At 35.0% G+C, this 17272-nt stretch overlaps 3 protein-coding genes across 3 annotated transcripts; all 3 read right to left on the bottom strand.

Moving 5' to 3' along the window:
• Positions 1-387: 387 nt before the first annotated feature.
• LOC141661782 (stromal 70 kDa heat shock-related protein, chloroplastic-like) lies at positions 388-4819 on the bottom strand. The gene is made up of 8 exons (XM_074468787.1): positions 4087-4819; positions 3294-3546; positions 2415-2494; positions 2175-2317; positions 1967-2065; positions 1699-1888; positions 1215-1613; positions 388-1015 (listed from the first exon to the last, which is right to left on the bottom strand). The coding sequence occupies exons 1-8, from the start codon at positions 4615-4617 to the stop codon at positions 629-631; spliced, it is 2082 nt and encodes a 693-aa protein (XP_074324888.1). The 5' UTR covers positions 4618-4819; the 3' UTR covers positions 388-628.
• Positions 4820-6469: 1650 nt separating this feature from the next.
• Positions 6470-7327, bottom strand: LOC141662149 (uncharacterized). Its single transcript, XM_074469193.1, has one exon. The coding sequence runs from the start codon at positions 7192-7194 to the stop codon at positions 6550-6552; it is 645 nt and encodes a 214-aa protein (XP_074325294.1). The 5' UTR covers positions 7195-7327; the 3' UTR covers positions 6470-6549.
• A 7431-nt stretch (positions 7328-14758) lies between these two features.
• Positions 14759-15724, bottom strand: LOC141724913 (uncharacterized). Its single transcript, XM_074527210.1, has one exon. It carries the CDS (start codon positions 15722-15724, stop codon positions 14759-14761), a length of 966 nt encoding a protein of 321 aa, XP_074383311.1.
• Between the last annotated feature and the right edge of the window lie 1548 nt (positions 15725-17272).

The raw sequence follows: 17272 nt of genomic DNA, 5'->3' as shown, positions 1-17272 counted from the left end.
ATCTACCTATCTATACTATTATATTTTAAAATGACTCACTCTCGTCTTCAATGGGATCTACCTATCTATACTATTATATTTAAAAATGAAACATTAAAAATTTGATTCACATCAAATCGATGAGACATAGTAAAATCATAGATTTAAAATATATAGTGATAAAAACTACATACATACTTGTATATATATATCCAGTATGTATTTAGTATTAAGACAATTCGTGAACAAATCACAAAATCTCCTCTATCCATCCACACCTACTACATACATAATACTAAGAACTAGTGTGTCTGGGAAAGGAAACTGCATTTGATGTCCATAAGTCCATCAACGTCATGTCTATAAATAAAAGACCAATCATAGTGTCAAGCTATGCTAAAACTGTAATGACATCAATGGAGAAAACACCTTTTATCTATGTAACCAATCCTATGCATACATAAAAGAGCATGGGAGTTTACTCATTGCACCATTATGCCAGTCCTAACACAAATTTAACTTAAGTGGAACTGCCACTGCTTGTAGCAATGAACTCAACTCAGCTTGCTAACACAAATTTTAACCTATCAAATAACACGTATATATATAGAAGCAGCCATGACCAAAAACTCTAACTATGCCTGACTTATCATTTACTGTCTGTGAAATCTGCATCAATAACATCTCCTTCTGGTCCCTTGTTCGATGCTTCTGAAGGACCATCTGCACCACCAGCTGCAGGCCCAGCACCAGGTTGGTTATAGAGGGATTGGCCTAGCTGCATGACTTCCTGGTTCAAGGCAGCCATGGTGTCCTTGATCACCTGAGTCACACCTTCTGTAATAGCCTTTTTTAGTTCCTCAAGTTTTGCTTCGACCTTTTCTTTAACTTCTACAGGAACCTTTTCTCCAAGCTCCTTCAGCTGCTTCTCTGTCTGGTACACAACAGAATCAGCCTGGTTCTTCGTGTCTATTGCATCTCTCTTTTCCTTGTCTTCCTTGGCAAAACGCTCAGCTTCCGAGACCATTCTTTCTACCTGTTCATCATAGGCAAAATTTCTGTTAAACGACTTGTTTATTATCAACTAAACAAACTTTGTTGCCTAGCAACTTTTTCTACCAAAAATTTGAAAGCCACTAAACTGTCTAAAAGTAATTGGGGTTACACACTTATACTCCAACAAAATGCTTGATTGTTAATGGATTCAATGACAAATAAGAAACAAGAAAACACACCTCATCACTGGGCAATGTGCTAGCCCCTGTAATGGTAATATCTTGCTTCTTTCCAGACCCCTTGTCAACAGCAGTAACAGACAGAATACCATTTGCATCGATGTCAAATTTGACTTCAATCTGAGGAACTCCGCGTGGAGCTGGTGGGATTCCGTCAAGACGGAAGCTGCCAAGTGATTTGTTGTCCCTAACAAATTCCCTCTCACCTTGAAGGACATTAATCTCAACACTAGTTTGTCCATCAGCAGCTGTTGAGAATACCTCTGATTTTGAAGTGGGCAGAGTTGTGTTCCGCGGGATAATCTTGGTCATAACACCCCCAAGAGTTTCAAGCCCAATAGAAAGTGGTGTCACATCCAAAAGAACAATATCACTGACATCCCCAGCCAACACCCCAGCCTATAATAGAGCATATCAATATGATTAGATCAAACTGCTGCAATTTCCCTAAAGTTCTAAAAGAATGAAGGGAAGTAGATTTAACCTGTACTGCAGCTCCTAGAGCAACCACCTCATCAGGATTGACAGTAACATTGGGATCCTTTCCAGTTAAAGATTTCACTACTCCCTGAACAGCAGGAATACGAGTTGAACCACCAACAAGGATGACTTCATCTATATCACTGATAGATAGCTTTGCATCCCTCAAGGAATTTTGAACAGGGGTTTTAAGTCTAGGGAATAAAAATATAAACAAATTTAGATAAATGCCTTACAGACACAATTACAACTAATACAAAGAGTAAAAGTACCTATCAAGGAGATCTGAACAGAGTTCCTCAAATTTTGCCCTAGTGAGAGTAGTTTCTATGTGCTTGGGACCATCTGCAGTGGCAGTAATAAAAGGCAAACTGGGAGGAACCAAAAGCGTTGCAGACAAATTTAGTAAGAAACAACCAATATTAAGCAAACGTCGTAGATACTGTATATTTAGAGCTGTAGATATCACATGCTGCTTACCTAATATTTGCCTGGGTCAAAGTTGACAGCTCCATTTTCGCTTTCTCTGCGGTCTCGGTTAAACGCTGTAGAGCTTGTTTGTCCTTCAAAAGATCTATGCCCTCGTCATTCTTGAAGCTTAATGCAAGCCAATCAACAATTCTCTGTCCGCAGCATTAATATGTATATGAAAATTCATTAGCAAACCAAGTTATCTAACACAATAGACACAAAAATCCAGGGTGTAAATCCATTGCTTACCTTGTCAAAGTCATCACCACCGAGATGTGTATCTCCAGATGTTGAAAGCACCTCAAACACTCCATCACCAACTTCAAGAACTGCAACAAGGGTATATACATTAGATCCTGTGAGCACCCTATCACAAAAAAACCAAAAATATGGATAGCACAAGCACAAATATAGGCCAGAAGCAGCTCTTTTCCTTTCTTCCAGGTGCAAGAACCGAAGGTAGAATTAATCCTTCAAACATTGACTTCTAGAACTTCCACATTAAAAACACCGGATTTAAGATATCTTAAAAAAAGTAACTCACAACTGAAAGTTGAAAAGTGACTTATTGATAAGTATATAATTGCTTATAAGTTATAAAGGTGTTTGGATAACTTTATATATAAGTTGGAGATGTCTGGTAAATTATACATTAAAAGTTAAAAAGTAAAAACATTTTTTTTAAAAAGTTAACTTTGAATACAATAACTATATACATTAATGTAAAATTAAAATGACATAATTTATTAAAAAAATCTTTAAAATACAAATTATTATTAAAGTTATATACTCCCTCCGTCCCTCCAGGTTCTTTACATTGTGGGTATATGGATGCCAAATACCCGCAATGATATATGCTTTCAAGAGGGATCCCAAAAGATGCTAGGCAAGTTAAATATCATTACTGTTTAAACTACCAATACATTGCCGCATGCATTTGCTCTCTAAAAGGCACAAAATTATTGTTGAGCTGTTGCACAGATGTTAAAAAACAGTGCCACAGAACAATGATATTATTCTGCTTAATTTAAAATTTATACTCTACAAAGAAAGTTGATAAGCAATTTCACCTTATAACTGATGTAGGAGATTTTTAAACAATATTATAACGTCTACATATCTCAGTACCTGAAACATCAAATGTTCCTCCTCCGAGGTCAAAAACAAGAATAGTTTCATTGTTCTTCCTTTCAAAACCATAAGCCAAAGACGCCGCTGTAGGTTCATTGATGATTCGTAAAACTTCCAAGCCAGCAATTCGACCTGCATCCTTTGTAGCAGTACGCTGGGAATCATTAAAGTAAGCCGGTACTGTTACGACAGCTTTTGAAACTTTTTCATTCAAAAATTTTGATGCATCATCTACAAGCTTTCTCAAAACCTGTACCCCAAAATAACAAAAAACAATAAGTCAGAGTTTATATTCAACCACAATTCACATTTCTTATGTAAAGCTACCACGTGAATTCCAGTTTTAATTTCCAGTAATTTGTATATTAATCTAAACAACTAGCCAGAACACACAGTTAAATAGTATAGCAACATGTACCGCAAGAAACAGACCTTGAAAAGACATGAAAAGACCTATGTGCATACAATCCCAACAAAACCTTCAGAATGTAAAAATTCATGTTATATGCAGATCCAATGATTCATTGATTGCTTAACCCTAATGCAAGGTTCTTTTACATCCCCCCAATCACCAAATAACCTAGTGCAACTAAAAGAACCGTAACTTACCCATATTTATATATAAGGCCGCATAAACATTCACTTACAACATGCTTACTTAATAAAACAACAGACCAACTACTTTTAACACAAACAATCACATTTCACAGAATTCCACAATGCAACAACTTCACCACATCATGTCACAAAAAATAGCATCTTGATCACAATACAACATATATGTATATACCTGAGCAGAAATTTCCTCAGCAGCAAATTGTTTGCCAATGGCGGGACAATCGAGCTTAACATTCCCATTCTCATCTCTAATGACATTATAACTAACTTGCTTAGCCTCCTCATCAACCTCAATCATTTTCCTGCCAATAAACCTCTTAACCGAAAAGAAGGTATTCTCCGGGTTAACAACAGCCTGTCTTTTGGCAATTTGACCCACCAATCTATCCCCATTCTTCGTATACGCCACCACAGACGGCGTCGTTCTCTGCCCCTCCGCATTGGTAACAATCACCGGCTTCCCGCCTTCCATAGCACCCACGGCTGAATTAGTAGTCCCCAAATCAATCCCCACCACTTTCTCCGCCGCCACTCGTAACACATGGTTTCTTCTGTTACTGCATTTTCTTAGCCTCGGGAGTGATGATTTGGGGGTTGTGAATGATACTGAGGTTCCGAAAAATGGAGATTTTGAGTTGGTTCGGGTCGGGTTGGGAGTGTAATTGGGTCCGAGGACGTGGATTTGAGCTGCGGTGGAAGCCATGGATTATAAAATGAATTGAAGACACCTAGGTTGGGTGATAAATTGAAAGAGAAATACAGGGGAATAGAGTTGAATGGTTAAAACCCTAGAAATGAGAGAGAGAGAGAGAGAGAGAGATGAAAGAGATAAGATTGTTGGGGGAGAGGTTTTAGAAGAGAGAAAGATTAGAGAGGACAAATGGAAGCCTCCGGAGTGTAATGGAAGGTTCTAGGAGTGTGTGTTGCTAGTTATTGCTGTGCAAGTGTTTGGGCCTCTCCTGCTTGGTTTTGATTCAAGATTGTTGGGCTGCCTGCCTGTTTGTGGGACAAATCAAGCCTGTACATTTTGTTGGGTTTTTGTATAAATTTCGCGTTATAAAACAACAACTTCACCCGATTGACACTCGGTTTGGTATTGCTTTTGTAAGACTTATAACAGTTTTTTGCTGAAAAGTGTCAGAAAGTTGTTAGGTAAATTCTAAAAATTGCGGTTTGGAAAACGATTTTGGTCTAAAAATTGTTGTTAGCAAAAACATGTCCCCGTGCTTTTAAAAAAATTATTTTCAGTTTTTCCCGAAATTAGCTATCAGTTTCATTGTCAAACATTCTCAAAAATATTATTTTTATATGTTATATCTAAATATATGCATAAATTAAAAAAATTACCAAGCAATAATTTAATTTTCCTCGTAACACTTTTTCCACGTACATTTTTTCTTACAGCATAACAGTTTTTAACCGTGTTTCCGACCATTTCCAGGGCCCAGGGGAATTAACGTAACCAAATTTCAAAACACATGCTTATTCACGACGCTGATGGCAACCATCATTCTTTCAACTTCTAAAATTGACATTATTTTGTGATGACAAGGATAAACCCATGTCATGTATGACATAATAATTTGACATAACTGTTGAAACTGCCTTGAATTATTGAACACATAAATATCCAAACCATCTAGATCCACGGAAATGCCAGCAAATAAACAATTAAATCCAATCCATACAAAAACTTTACAATTATTGAACTTAACTGGATTGATGTGCCTACTTTTAACCATAGCCGCCGCCTCTAATTAGTTCACATAATGTAGTGTACGGCTTAGGGTGTAATCGAACCTCGACTCGACTCGTTTAACTCGATTCGACTCGTTAACTAATCGAGCTCGAGTTCGAATACGAAAATATGCTCGTTTAACTTATCGAGTCGATTCAAGTTTTATAAGTTTTCGATTCGAACTCGACTCGATAAGCAATATGCATAAAAAAATCTAAATATATACAAGAGTATGTTCTATCTCTATCCGCGTCTTCCTAATTGGACTAGACTTAAATTTTATTTTATTTGGGTTGTGCTTTATTTGGACTCTAATTATGAAAAAAGACCAAAAAAAATTAAAAAATTAATGACCAGCTCGAACTCGACATGAGTTCGACTCGACTTGAAAAGTTCGTAAACAACTCAAACTCGACTCGGTTGTTAACGAACTCGAGTTCGAACATGAAACACTGATCGTTAAACTTTTCGAACCCGACTCGACTCGTTAAGAAAAAACTCGATCTTCTTAAGGAAAAACTCGACTCGACTCAGTTCATTTACAACCCTAAGTGTACACACTGCTGTTTAAAACTAAAATGATGCCAAATTACAAAACATTTCAATTGTATACCTTGCCTTTTCAAATTTTAAACTTCTAATTTTGATTTCGGAATAAAGATTTATTTTATTTGTTTTTCCTTTTTTCAAATAACGAAGATTTTATTAAAAATCAAACATCGCACCAAAGTGTATTCAACACACAAAATGGACATACATTAATATTTCTTAATAATTTTGTTTTTACGTAAAATAATAAGAGAAGTATAATAACAAGTATAATAATAAAAACTATATATATTCAGGCATGTATAATTTACATCAGAACTAAGGTATACAAGAAAAATGAAATTAAACTTAGACAGCAGCATAAGCATCTCCAAGAACATGACTGTCATGGGAAATACAAGATCCATAACCAAATAGTAAATTAGAAGGAAACATTTGTTCTAGTTCTTCAACAATTTGAGAACTAACTACATCATCAAATGAATCTAACAAAGATTCCGAACTCGCTGGTGAATAATCATTATAATAACAAGGATCTTCCATCAGCATCCCCACTGGCTGAAACTCATGAATCACCGGCCTCGTTACACTTTCATGATCCGTGTCATTAGCCGAGTTGTTCGAAATACTTGATACCGTCGTTGTCTGATCGTTTTTGACCTCCCAACTTTTCTCCGACGAATTAGTAATCTGATCGTCTTTGAGCTCCCAACTTTTTCCAGACAAATTAGCGTCAAAATCTGTGAATACATCGTTTTTGCACTCCAAACCTCTTTCCCAAAAATCATGACTAAAATCATCGAAACGTGACATGTCCGAATCCCGGCCAGTGAGTTCTTGAACAAGAGCTCGAAAATTGGAGGCAGAAATGTTAACCTTCAGAGGAGTCGATATGTAGACAACTTTCACAGACTTTTTGTCACTATTACTCATCTTTCTTCTCCCTTTCTTCATGACATGGCTCTTTGGTTGATGAACCCTAGACATATCCATTTATAAAAATACAAATATATATAAAATAGTTAACAAGAAGTGTGCGCTAGAGATTGTTGTGTTGATGGTAAATATGTGACTTCAGCCAAGGCCTTTTTATAAACAAGGTGCTTTTATTAGTTTCCTGGAAGGAGAGAGATAAGGTTTGATAATATTGTATTGTTTATAATAAATCAAGTTGGAGATATTTATTTTTCCTTTGATGAGATATCGGAAGCTTAAAGGAAATATCACTTGCGTAGTCTATGATGTAATAAAGTCCCTACTTGTTTGTTTTCCATGACATCATATTTCTATTTTGTTTAGTATATTATTACTATATTTTTACTCATTTATCTATTAGACATTCTCATTGTGCTTCCTATAAATAATAATGTTCATTTTTTATTGTTAGTAAAATTTTAATTATTTTAGTAGTAATACAATTATTATTTAAAATAAGTAACTTAAATCATGTGAGTTCTTCTGAACAGACTCAGACTTATATAAAAATCATACACTCACCACACAAAATACTGTTTTATACGATATATATATATATATATATATTAGATGTTCTAAAACTCTAATTATACATACAAAATTTATATATTATCAATAATATTTATTTTAATCAAGATTATTAGGAATCGTTTAATTTAACAAATTCGAGAATTATGATATATGTGAAAAAATATATATATAAATGAAGGTTACGGAGATAGTAACATTTTAACGCAGGATTTAGTAAAACTAAATGGCCGTTAATATTAGTATGTCAAGTTATTGTGGTATTCAAATCGATTAGAAACACGTACATTCGTACAAAGTCAAGTAATTGTACGCACATTACTTTTTACAACTGATACTTTGGCAAACATTTGAGAACATTCTACAGCATTTATTCTTACCACTATTTTTGACGAAAGTCCCATCCAATTGTTATTGTTTCGGACATGGTGTCCGATACGCATTTTAAGATTAATATAAAATATAGTTTTATAACTTTTTTTAAGAATTTTTTTTGAATAAAAATAGAATGTTTAAACTTTTATTCAGAAAAAAAAAATATTTAAAAAATATAGAACCATACTTTCTATTTATCTTAAAATGTGTCTTAGAAACGATAATAATTGGGAGGGACGGAGGGAATATACAGTAAGGGGTCGTTTGATTCGTTGGGTGGTATCGTGTTGGAATCAGTAATCGGGTTAAACAGGTATGGCTTTGGAACTTGATACTTGATATCACCTATTTGGTTCAAAAATAGGATGAGAATGTATCTCGTTGATAAACTAATTGGAATCAAGAATCAAAAGACATTTAATTATTTTTTTTGTTAATTTATTATTTTAATATTAAAATCTAAAATTATACACGATCACTTGATTTAATTAGAATTAGTAAGGCTAAAAATATATTTTTTTTGAAAAATATCTAAGACTAAAGATATTTTTACAAATATATTAAAAAAAATTTAAAAAATTTTTGCAAAAATATTTTTTTATTTTCAAAAATGCTATTTTCCAATTTTTTTACGAAAAATACTATTTAATTCAACTTGTTTCAATTAGATGCAACTTTCGACGAATTTATGTCACTCCATGTAACTTGAAATGCAAAAAAAAAACTCGATTCAACTAGTTGTATGTCTGCTTTATTTTGGTTGATTCTATATTTTTACAAAAAAATTTAAAAGATAGTAAAATCGCAAAATAAATAAATAAATAAAGCTAGTATTTTTTATAAATTTTTTTATTAAAATATGAGTTTATAAATATTTTTACGTAGTATCTAAGAAAATAAAATATACATTTATATTTTTTATTCATCAATATTAAAATTAGAACTGAAAAAAGAATTATACTTTAGTTAAAACAAAGACAACAAAAAATAATGAAAATGTTTCACAAGATTTTGATTCAGCTCATATCCACCCCTTACTTGGGTTTCATGAATGTGTTTTAAAACAATTTTTTTAACCTAACACATAATATGAGTTTTATCCATTTCAATCTCATACCTCATACCCACATTTGTTGAACCAGACACCCTCTGATACTTCTAGATAGGGGTGTACGCATTTCGGATCGGATCGGATCGGTTTTGGGGTAAAAGTCGAACAAAACCGCGAAGAGCGATTTTAAAAAATTGTCATCCGCATTGCGGTTGCGGTTAACCGCGTCATTTGCGGTTGCGAATTTGCGGTTATCGCGGATCGGTTTGCGATTCAACCACTTATTTTAAAATAATTAATAATTTGTAAAAAAAAAATCGGAATATTAATAAATTGAAGTTTAAGTTACGTGATAAATTATATTCAAAAATAAAATATAAACTAATGCTCTGTGTGGAGTAAGGATATTAAAAACATACAAAATTGTGGAGGCGAGAAAAAATAAAAAAGAAAAGGATAAAAAAAATTACATGTTAATTATATTTTTCATTTGTTTGGTTATATATATTATAATGATTGTGAATTTTACTAATGAAGTCTTAACATTAACCTAAGATTAGTTGATAAATGTGTATATTTATTAATTTATATGTTATCAACTACATTTTTGAAAATATATTTTATTATAAATATATGTTGCGAGTTGCGGTTGCGATTGCGATTTTGCGATTTTGAAGAATTTAAAACCGCATCCAAACCGCGAATGAGCGGTTTTTAAAATTTAAATCCACAATCAACCCGCGTTTCGCGATTATCTGCAAATGCGGTTCGGTTGCGAGCGGTTGGATGCGATTTGAGCGGTTTGTTGGTACAAACCTACTTTAGGAGTATATCAACGCAACGATAGTAACTAATAAAATTGGGGGTAAGCTTATTCTTGTTAAACAATTTTGTAATGAAAAGAAGGGATAATTTAATCCACAGTTAATGTGTGCGTGGTGGCTCACTTAAGAAATGATATTTACTTAATTAATTAACAAAGCTCCAAAATTGAAAACAGGTAGTAATAACTAAAGTTAAAGGGCGGGGGAGTGTATTAGAAGGTTCTGGGAAGATGATTGGAGACCCGGAAGCTAATAAATTTGATTGTTTGACAAATGACTACCATTTTTATCAAACATGTGCGCAGACGTCCCTGACTCCTATATAATTCTGTTTATATGCACAGCTTTGGAGTGGTGTCCCTATGTTACTGGCCATACTTTTGGGGATCTCGAATCCCGCAATTTTGTTCACGACAAGATTTACACGATATGAAATAATAGGAAAATTTAGTATTTCTGTTTGCCTTTTTAGTATACGACACGAAAATATATGAACATGAAGTACACGACCGAGATTTAGTATCGGTGTGTTTTCTGTTCAAGTACACGACACCACACGAATTATACGATATAAATAAATATTATAATTAAATATTAATATTTATAATGAATATATGTATATATTTATAATAGTTATATGCATATTTATTTTTAAAATTATCACTTAATTTTTTAATATTTATATAAATGTGATCTAAATATATATTTTTAATATATTTTGTAAAAAAATTTACCTGAAGATCTTATTTTTTATTTTAATTAATATTAATATTCAATTTTACACGAAAAACATGACACAAAACGACACAAAAGTATATAAACACGAAAGTACACAAATCCTGAACATGTTGGTTTTGTATTTGACCTTCGAGTACACGAAACACGAAAATACACGACACGAAAGTATACGAAACGAACGAATTGTCGGGTCTACCATTCACGTATGCGGTATGTCATGGAGGTTAAGAAGAGTAATTTGTTAGTAAAATATAAAAAAAAAATCGTTAAAATGATGAGATTAATAAATATTTAATAAATAAAATAAGTGTAATTGAAGAAAATGATAAATATGAATGAATATTGTTAATTTTTAAATTATAAAATTTTACTATTTTTTCAAGGAACAGGAGGCACGTTCCAAAAAATAAGTCATATAGAATTAAACGGCACATTACATTGATAAATTTGATTTGCCTAACTTTTGACACTTGATAATGATCCTCCTCCTTTATTTTGTCTCACACACACAATTAATAATAAATAATTTATAGGAGTATGTAATTTTCAAGTCGAAAGCAACCTCATTCATTGTTTTTGGCCTTGTTTTGCATTTTGCTTCATGTTCCACTTTTCTATAACATTTAAGCCTTGACTGACTTTGTGACATCCGGCTTAAAAAGATCAAGGAAAAAGGAATACCGTGGTTTACAAAAACGATTTTGTACATGACGAATTTAAATTTAAACTACTACTGTAATATGACCATTTATTAAAGCAATACGAAGGTTTTCTTTGACAAAGGGGTTGAATTTAGAATATTTTTCAAAATTAGGATCAAATTTCAAATTCCAGTTCGAAATAAATCAGTGTATACAAGTCGATTCGATAACATAGAAACAGAGTGTTACAAAATTTGTATATCATTCAAGTTCACAATCGAATGTATATTTTTTTTTTGCCACAAAAGAAAATGATTTTATTGAATCAAATCATTACATAAAATAGAAAGGAACTCCGGATGGATATTTTCCTTCCTCCACCTACGATCAGCTAAAGAAGAACTATAACTCGCTAGATAGTGAGCTACGTTATTCGCAGATCATTTTACAAATCTTAACATCACGTTTTGATTTTTCAAGCCTAGTAAAAGCTCTCGACATTGATTAATTACTCTCCCCAAGTATGAAAGAGCAACGAAAGAGCTACGAATCCATTGAACCACTGCTAGGCAGTCCGTTTCGACGATAACATCTTGCTTTTGCTCCTTTTTTACCCAACTAAGAGCTTCGCGTATCCCCATTGCCTCAGCCAAATCTGGAGATACAATACCTGGATTACACCTGGACATTGCTTCGACTAACGCACCATTATGATCTCGAACAACCTGGGCATGGCTGTATCTGTGCAGACTACTGAAAATTGTTGCGTCAGTATTAACCTTAATTTTGTCATACGTTGGAGCTTGCCAAGCTACTCGACCATCTTCAGGTGTCATAAACCCTAAATAGGCATCGAAAGTTTTGTCTTGGACGAATTGCCACTGATTAAGGACAGATAATGCCGACGAAACCACTTCTGAAGCATCTAGACACTTTTGATTCCACACCAAATCGTTGTGATTTTTCCACAACATCCAACAAACCATTACTGCAGATATGATTTTTTCCTTGGTGCCATGTTCGAAGACTGTGTGAAGCCAATCTTCAAACGTTTGAAGATCATTGCGTATAGATGGAAGAGCAACTGACTGCCAGCAATTCTCTGCAAACGGACACAAAACCAACGTGTGCAATATTGACTCTGATGCATTATTACAAACTGGGCAAACATTATTAACACGAACCTGTTTAGCACGCAGCAAATCTTTAGTAGGCAGACAGTTATTCACAGCTCTCCACAAGAAAGTTTTAACTTTTGGTGGTAACTTTAGATTCCACAATTTTCTCCAAAAGCCTGAGTTGTCTTCCTGGATACCCCTCTTTGCATTTTGAAGAACTGCATAAGCACTTTTGACTGAGCAAGTGCCCATTTTATCATGTCTCCAATACCAATTATCTTCAATCTCGTCACCCAGAGGGATGGAAAAGATAAGATTAGCATATCTGTCGTTAAACATGTCATTGATCAGGTCTACATCCCATTGCCTGTCACCTATAACCATAAGAGAATACACTTTTTGATGCAGGAAAGCCTCACTGTTAGTCTGAACGTATGGATCATTAACATCTGGAAGCCAAGGGACATCCTTGATGAATAAAGATTGTCCATCTCCAACACGGCAAGAACAACCTTGCTTGATTAGACTCTGAGCTTCAAACACACTTCTCCAAACATAACTTGGATTGCTGCCTATTTGAGCTGTGAGAAAGGAATCTGATGGATAATAACTGGCCTTAAAGATTTGAGATACCAGTTTATTTGGGTGAACTAGTAATCTCCAGGCCTGTTTACCAAGCAAAGCGACGTTAAAATCTCTAACATTTCGAAAGCCCGTTCCACCTTCGCTTTTTCTCAAACCCAATCTTTCCCATGACATCCAGTGAATCGACCTCTCCTTGGATGAGTTTGTTCTCCACCAATACTTACACATAGACCTTTCCAGTTCTTTACACGTCTCCACAGGTAGAAGAAAAATACTCATAGTGTAGTTAGGCAAAGTTTGTGCGACTGTTTTGATCAAAATTTCCTTGCCTCCCTTTGACAGATTTTTCTTATCATAGCCCTGTAGTCTATCTTGCAATCTCTCCTTAATGTACCCGAATACTGCAGTTTTTTTCCTGTGTAAAAAGCAGGGGAGACCCAAATACGTACTGTTTTCACTTGCCTCCCTAAATCCCAACTGGTAACACAAATCCTCTTTCAAAGAAGCACAAACATTTCGACTAAAAATGACAGAGGACTTATCAATATTAACTTGCTGCCTCGATGCCCTTTCAAAAATACTGAGCATTGTTTGAACTTGTCTGGCACAATCTACATTTGCTTTACAGAAGATATAGCAATCATTTGCAAATAACATATGAGTAACAGATGGGGCAGTTCGAGCTACCTTAATTCCTTGTATCATACCTCTGCTTTCATACCGTTGAATAAGAGAAGTGAGACCTTCAATGCATATTAAAAATAGATATGAAGAAAGAGGGTCACCCTGTCTGATGCCTCGTGATGGTGTAATCGAACCAAAAACTCTTCCAGCATGAGCTATTTGATAAGTTACTGAGGATATGCATGCCATGTATAATCTTACAACTTTTGGATCAAAACCCAGCCTAGCCAAAACAGCTGCAAGGAATCCCCATTCAACACGATCATAAGCCTTACTCATGTCCACCTTGAGGGCCATCCAACCTTGTTTACCTGTAGACTTTCTTTTCATAAAGTGCATTAGCTCATGAGCTATCATAACATTGTCCGTTATGAGTCTCCCAGGTATAAAAGCGCTCTGATTATCAGAAATGACAAAATCAATAATGCTTTTAAGTCTATTCGCCAATACCTTCGAAATAACTTTGTAAATCACATTACAAAGAGAGATTGGTCGAATATCTGTCATTACCTGTAGATTCTTTTTCTTTGGGATTAAAGCTATATTAGTATGCACCAGCTGTTCATCCACTATTTCAGTGTCAAAAAATCGTCTAACCACACTCACCACGTCCTTACTGACCACACCCCAATACTTCTGATAAAACCCAGGTGTCATACCATCTGGACCTAGACTTTTGTCCGGATGCATATGAAACAAAGCTCTCTTAACTTCGATCTCTGTCACGGGACTCAACAAGAATTCATTATGTTCTGCAGTAACCTTATTGTTCATGCCCTGGACCACTTCGCTCCACTCTGTAACAGAAGCCTTAAACATAGTTGAAAAATACTCTGTTATGACATTCTCCATTCCTGAATTCCAATCTACCTATTGGCCTTCATTGTTCCTGAGACTTCTGATTTGATTAATAGAACGCCTATTCTTCACCGAAGCATGAAAATACTTACTATTTTGGTCCCCTTCTCTAAGCCACAATTGCTTAGATCTTTGGCGCCAAAAGACTTCTTGTTGAGTATAAATTTCAGACAGCTTTTTCTATTCTTCCTTTAACACTGCTATCGAGTTGCTGTCACGCCTACCCTTCAACAATTTTATAGTCTTCTTGCACTGATTAATTCTGTTCTTAAAGCTTCCTGTTATTTCACGACCCCAGCTTGACAGAATTTCTGAGCATTCTTTAATTTTTGCATAAAAAGAAACACTCGCACCACTACTCCAAACATCTTCCACTATTTTCTGACACATAGGCTCCCTTAACCAAGCGTTCTCGAACCTGAAAACTCGCTTTTGAATTACAATACTTGCCTTATGAATTTCCAACTGAATAGGGCAATGATCTGATGTTGAAACCTCAAGATTTATCAACTTGATATTTGGAAAGATGTTCAAAAAACTAGTCGAGACTAAAGCTCGATCCAGTCTCACTTCTATCCAATCTACAGTTCCAGCTCCCCTCTCCCAAGTAAATGGGTAGCCATCCAAGTCCAAATCTGTTAAGCTGCAATCTTCTATTACATCACGAAAACCCTGTATTAACCACTGAGGGTAAGGTCTACCACCTTGCTTATCAGCCTGAGAAAGCACATTATTCATGTCACCAATTAAACACCAAGGACCAGTGTTTATACTTGATAACATACGAATCATATCCCATGCCTCTTTCCTTTTCTGTCTGTCAGGCTCTCCGTACACACCAGTTAATCTAAATTCATCTCCAGCTTTATTCTTCACAAAAACGTCTATATGATTCTTGTTAAAAGTTCTCAAAGTCACCTCATTTTGAAATCGCCACAACAATGCAATTCCACCACTATGACCTTGAGTTTCCACTATCTTTCCTTCAAAATTTACAGCCTGCTGAAACTTCTCAACTGTTACTTGCTTGCATAAAATTTCACTTAAAAAGATAAAATCGGGTCTCTTTTGAAGAACAATCTCCTTTAGGAATCGAAACGCCCACGGGGTCCCAAGCCCATGGCAATTCCAGCTCAAAATACTCATGATGGAAGGCGAGCACCCCCATGGATACTCGCCACATACACGTTTTTTGACCCGTTATTATTATCCAAACTTCCATCTCGAACCTCTATTAATTCTGCACTCTCAGATTCCATAAATACATTTTTGTTGAGGCCCATATTACTACTAGTATCCAGCCCATCATCTGTTCTCCTCTTTTTTGTTTCGATAGAATTTGTGTCCCTCTTATTTAAATGCTCCGAAATTCTTTGAGGATCTGTTACGATATTGTTACCATAAGTGTTTCCCGCTTCTGAATTCAAATTTTGAATATTGCTAATCCGTGAATTTCCTCCATGCCCAACTATCTCCATATTTTCTGGAGTTGATTTTGGATCTTGATTAGTGCCATCGTTATCCTTCCTTTCCGTTCCTGCACTTGTCTCACCAATGTCTGTCCCGTTGCGAAGCCATCTTGCACCTATTGGTTTGACTTGATTTCTGAATGGAGCCCTCATCCAAGAACCATATGGTTTAGCAATGTCATCACCTGCTACTTCGAAGAGTTTGCTGCAGAATCTATCAGAATGTCCAATTATTCCACAGATAAAACAGAACGTAGGCACATTTTCGTACTTAAGATTCACCCAGTACCAATCATCACCAGTCATTTTGATTTTCATACGTCGCTTTAATGGCATACGCAAATCAATGGAAACTCTTATTCTCATGTAATCTCTCCAGGCTCCTGTAAAATTACTCGGACAACTTTTAACAAATTTGCAAATATAATTACCAATACCTGTAAGGATTTTCTCAGATATGAAACCAATTCTCAGGTCATGCACTTGCACCCATAGCTCCAAGAAATTTAGATCAACACAGCGAGGATTCTCCCTTTCTTTAAGGCGTGCCATAACCAGTGCTCGTCTGTTGAAGGACCAAGGACATCCCTCCATTACCCGTTTAACATCCACTTCATGATAAAACTGAAACAGGTAGAAATTCATATCTAACTCCTTCATGAATACACCTCTTCCAGGCTTCCATAACGCGGCCATGGTATGTTGCATTGCCACAAAATCCACCTTTCCTTCAGAAATGAACCTACCAACCACACACAATTTTAGGTCTATACCCTGCCCTTGTGTTCCAACATTGACTCCTATCTCTTCCTCAATTGCAAAGCCTCCCTCCTCATTCTCCAAAGAAATCGAATTCATGTTTTGTAATAACGTATTCTCCATGATAATGAAGGAAGACAAAAAAACAATACTTTCAGACGTAAAAACTTAACACATATCACACCATGTCAGATGACAAGACTGAGAAGGGTGTTGCTATAACAGCAAAATACTTCCTATATTTAAACATAAGGTAAATGAATCTTTTTTCTCATAATTGAAAATCCATCCTATGTTCCAATCGAATGTATATTAAATGTACTAACTTACAACAAGCCGGTTAAAATGTTAGTGCTAAATAACTCGAATTTTTCCACTGCAATCGATATGATATGTTATAAACACCGTTCCATATAGGATCGATGTTCTCTCCGAAACAACGAATAAGCTTATGGAACCGACAATA

The sequence above is a fragment of the Apium graveolens genome, chromosome 5, assembly GCF_009905375.1.
Source record: "Apium graveolens cultivar Ventura chromosome 5, ASM990537v1, whole genome shotgun sequence".
Lineage (NCBI taxonomy): Eukaryota > Viridiplantae > Streptophyta > Magnoliopsida > Apiales > Apiaceae > Apium > Apium graveolens.
This window is presented reverse-complemented; position numbering and strand designations above follow the sequence as displayed.

What these genes read in the sequence shown, in the direction of transcription:
- LOC141661782 (XM_074468787.1), bottom strand. Translation starts at nt 4,617, where the DNA reads ATGGCTTCCACCGCAGCTCAAATCCACGTCCTCGGACCCAATTACACT. An exon ending in CTGAGGAAATTTCTGCTCAG is followed by an intron (nt 3,547 to 4,086) that starts GTATATACATAT and finishes TTTGGGGTACAG; the next exon opens with GTTTTGAGAAAGCTTGTAGA. An exon ending in GTGGTGATGACTTTGACAAG is followed by an intron (nt 2,318 to 2,414) that starts GTAAGCAATGGA and finishes TGCTGCGGACAG; the next exon opens with AGAATTGTTGATTGGCTTGC.
- LOC141724913 (XM_074527210.1), bottom strand. Translation starts at nt 15,724, where the DNA reads ATGAGTATTTTGAGCTGGAATTGCCATGGGCTTGGGACCCCGTGGGCG.
- LOC141662149 (XM_074469193.1), bottom strand. Translation starts at nt 7,194, where the DNA reads ATGGATATGTCTAGGGTTCATCAACCAAAGAGCCATGTCATGAAGAAA.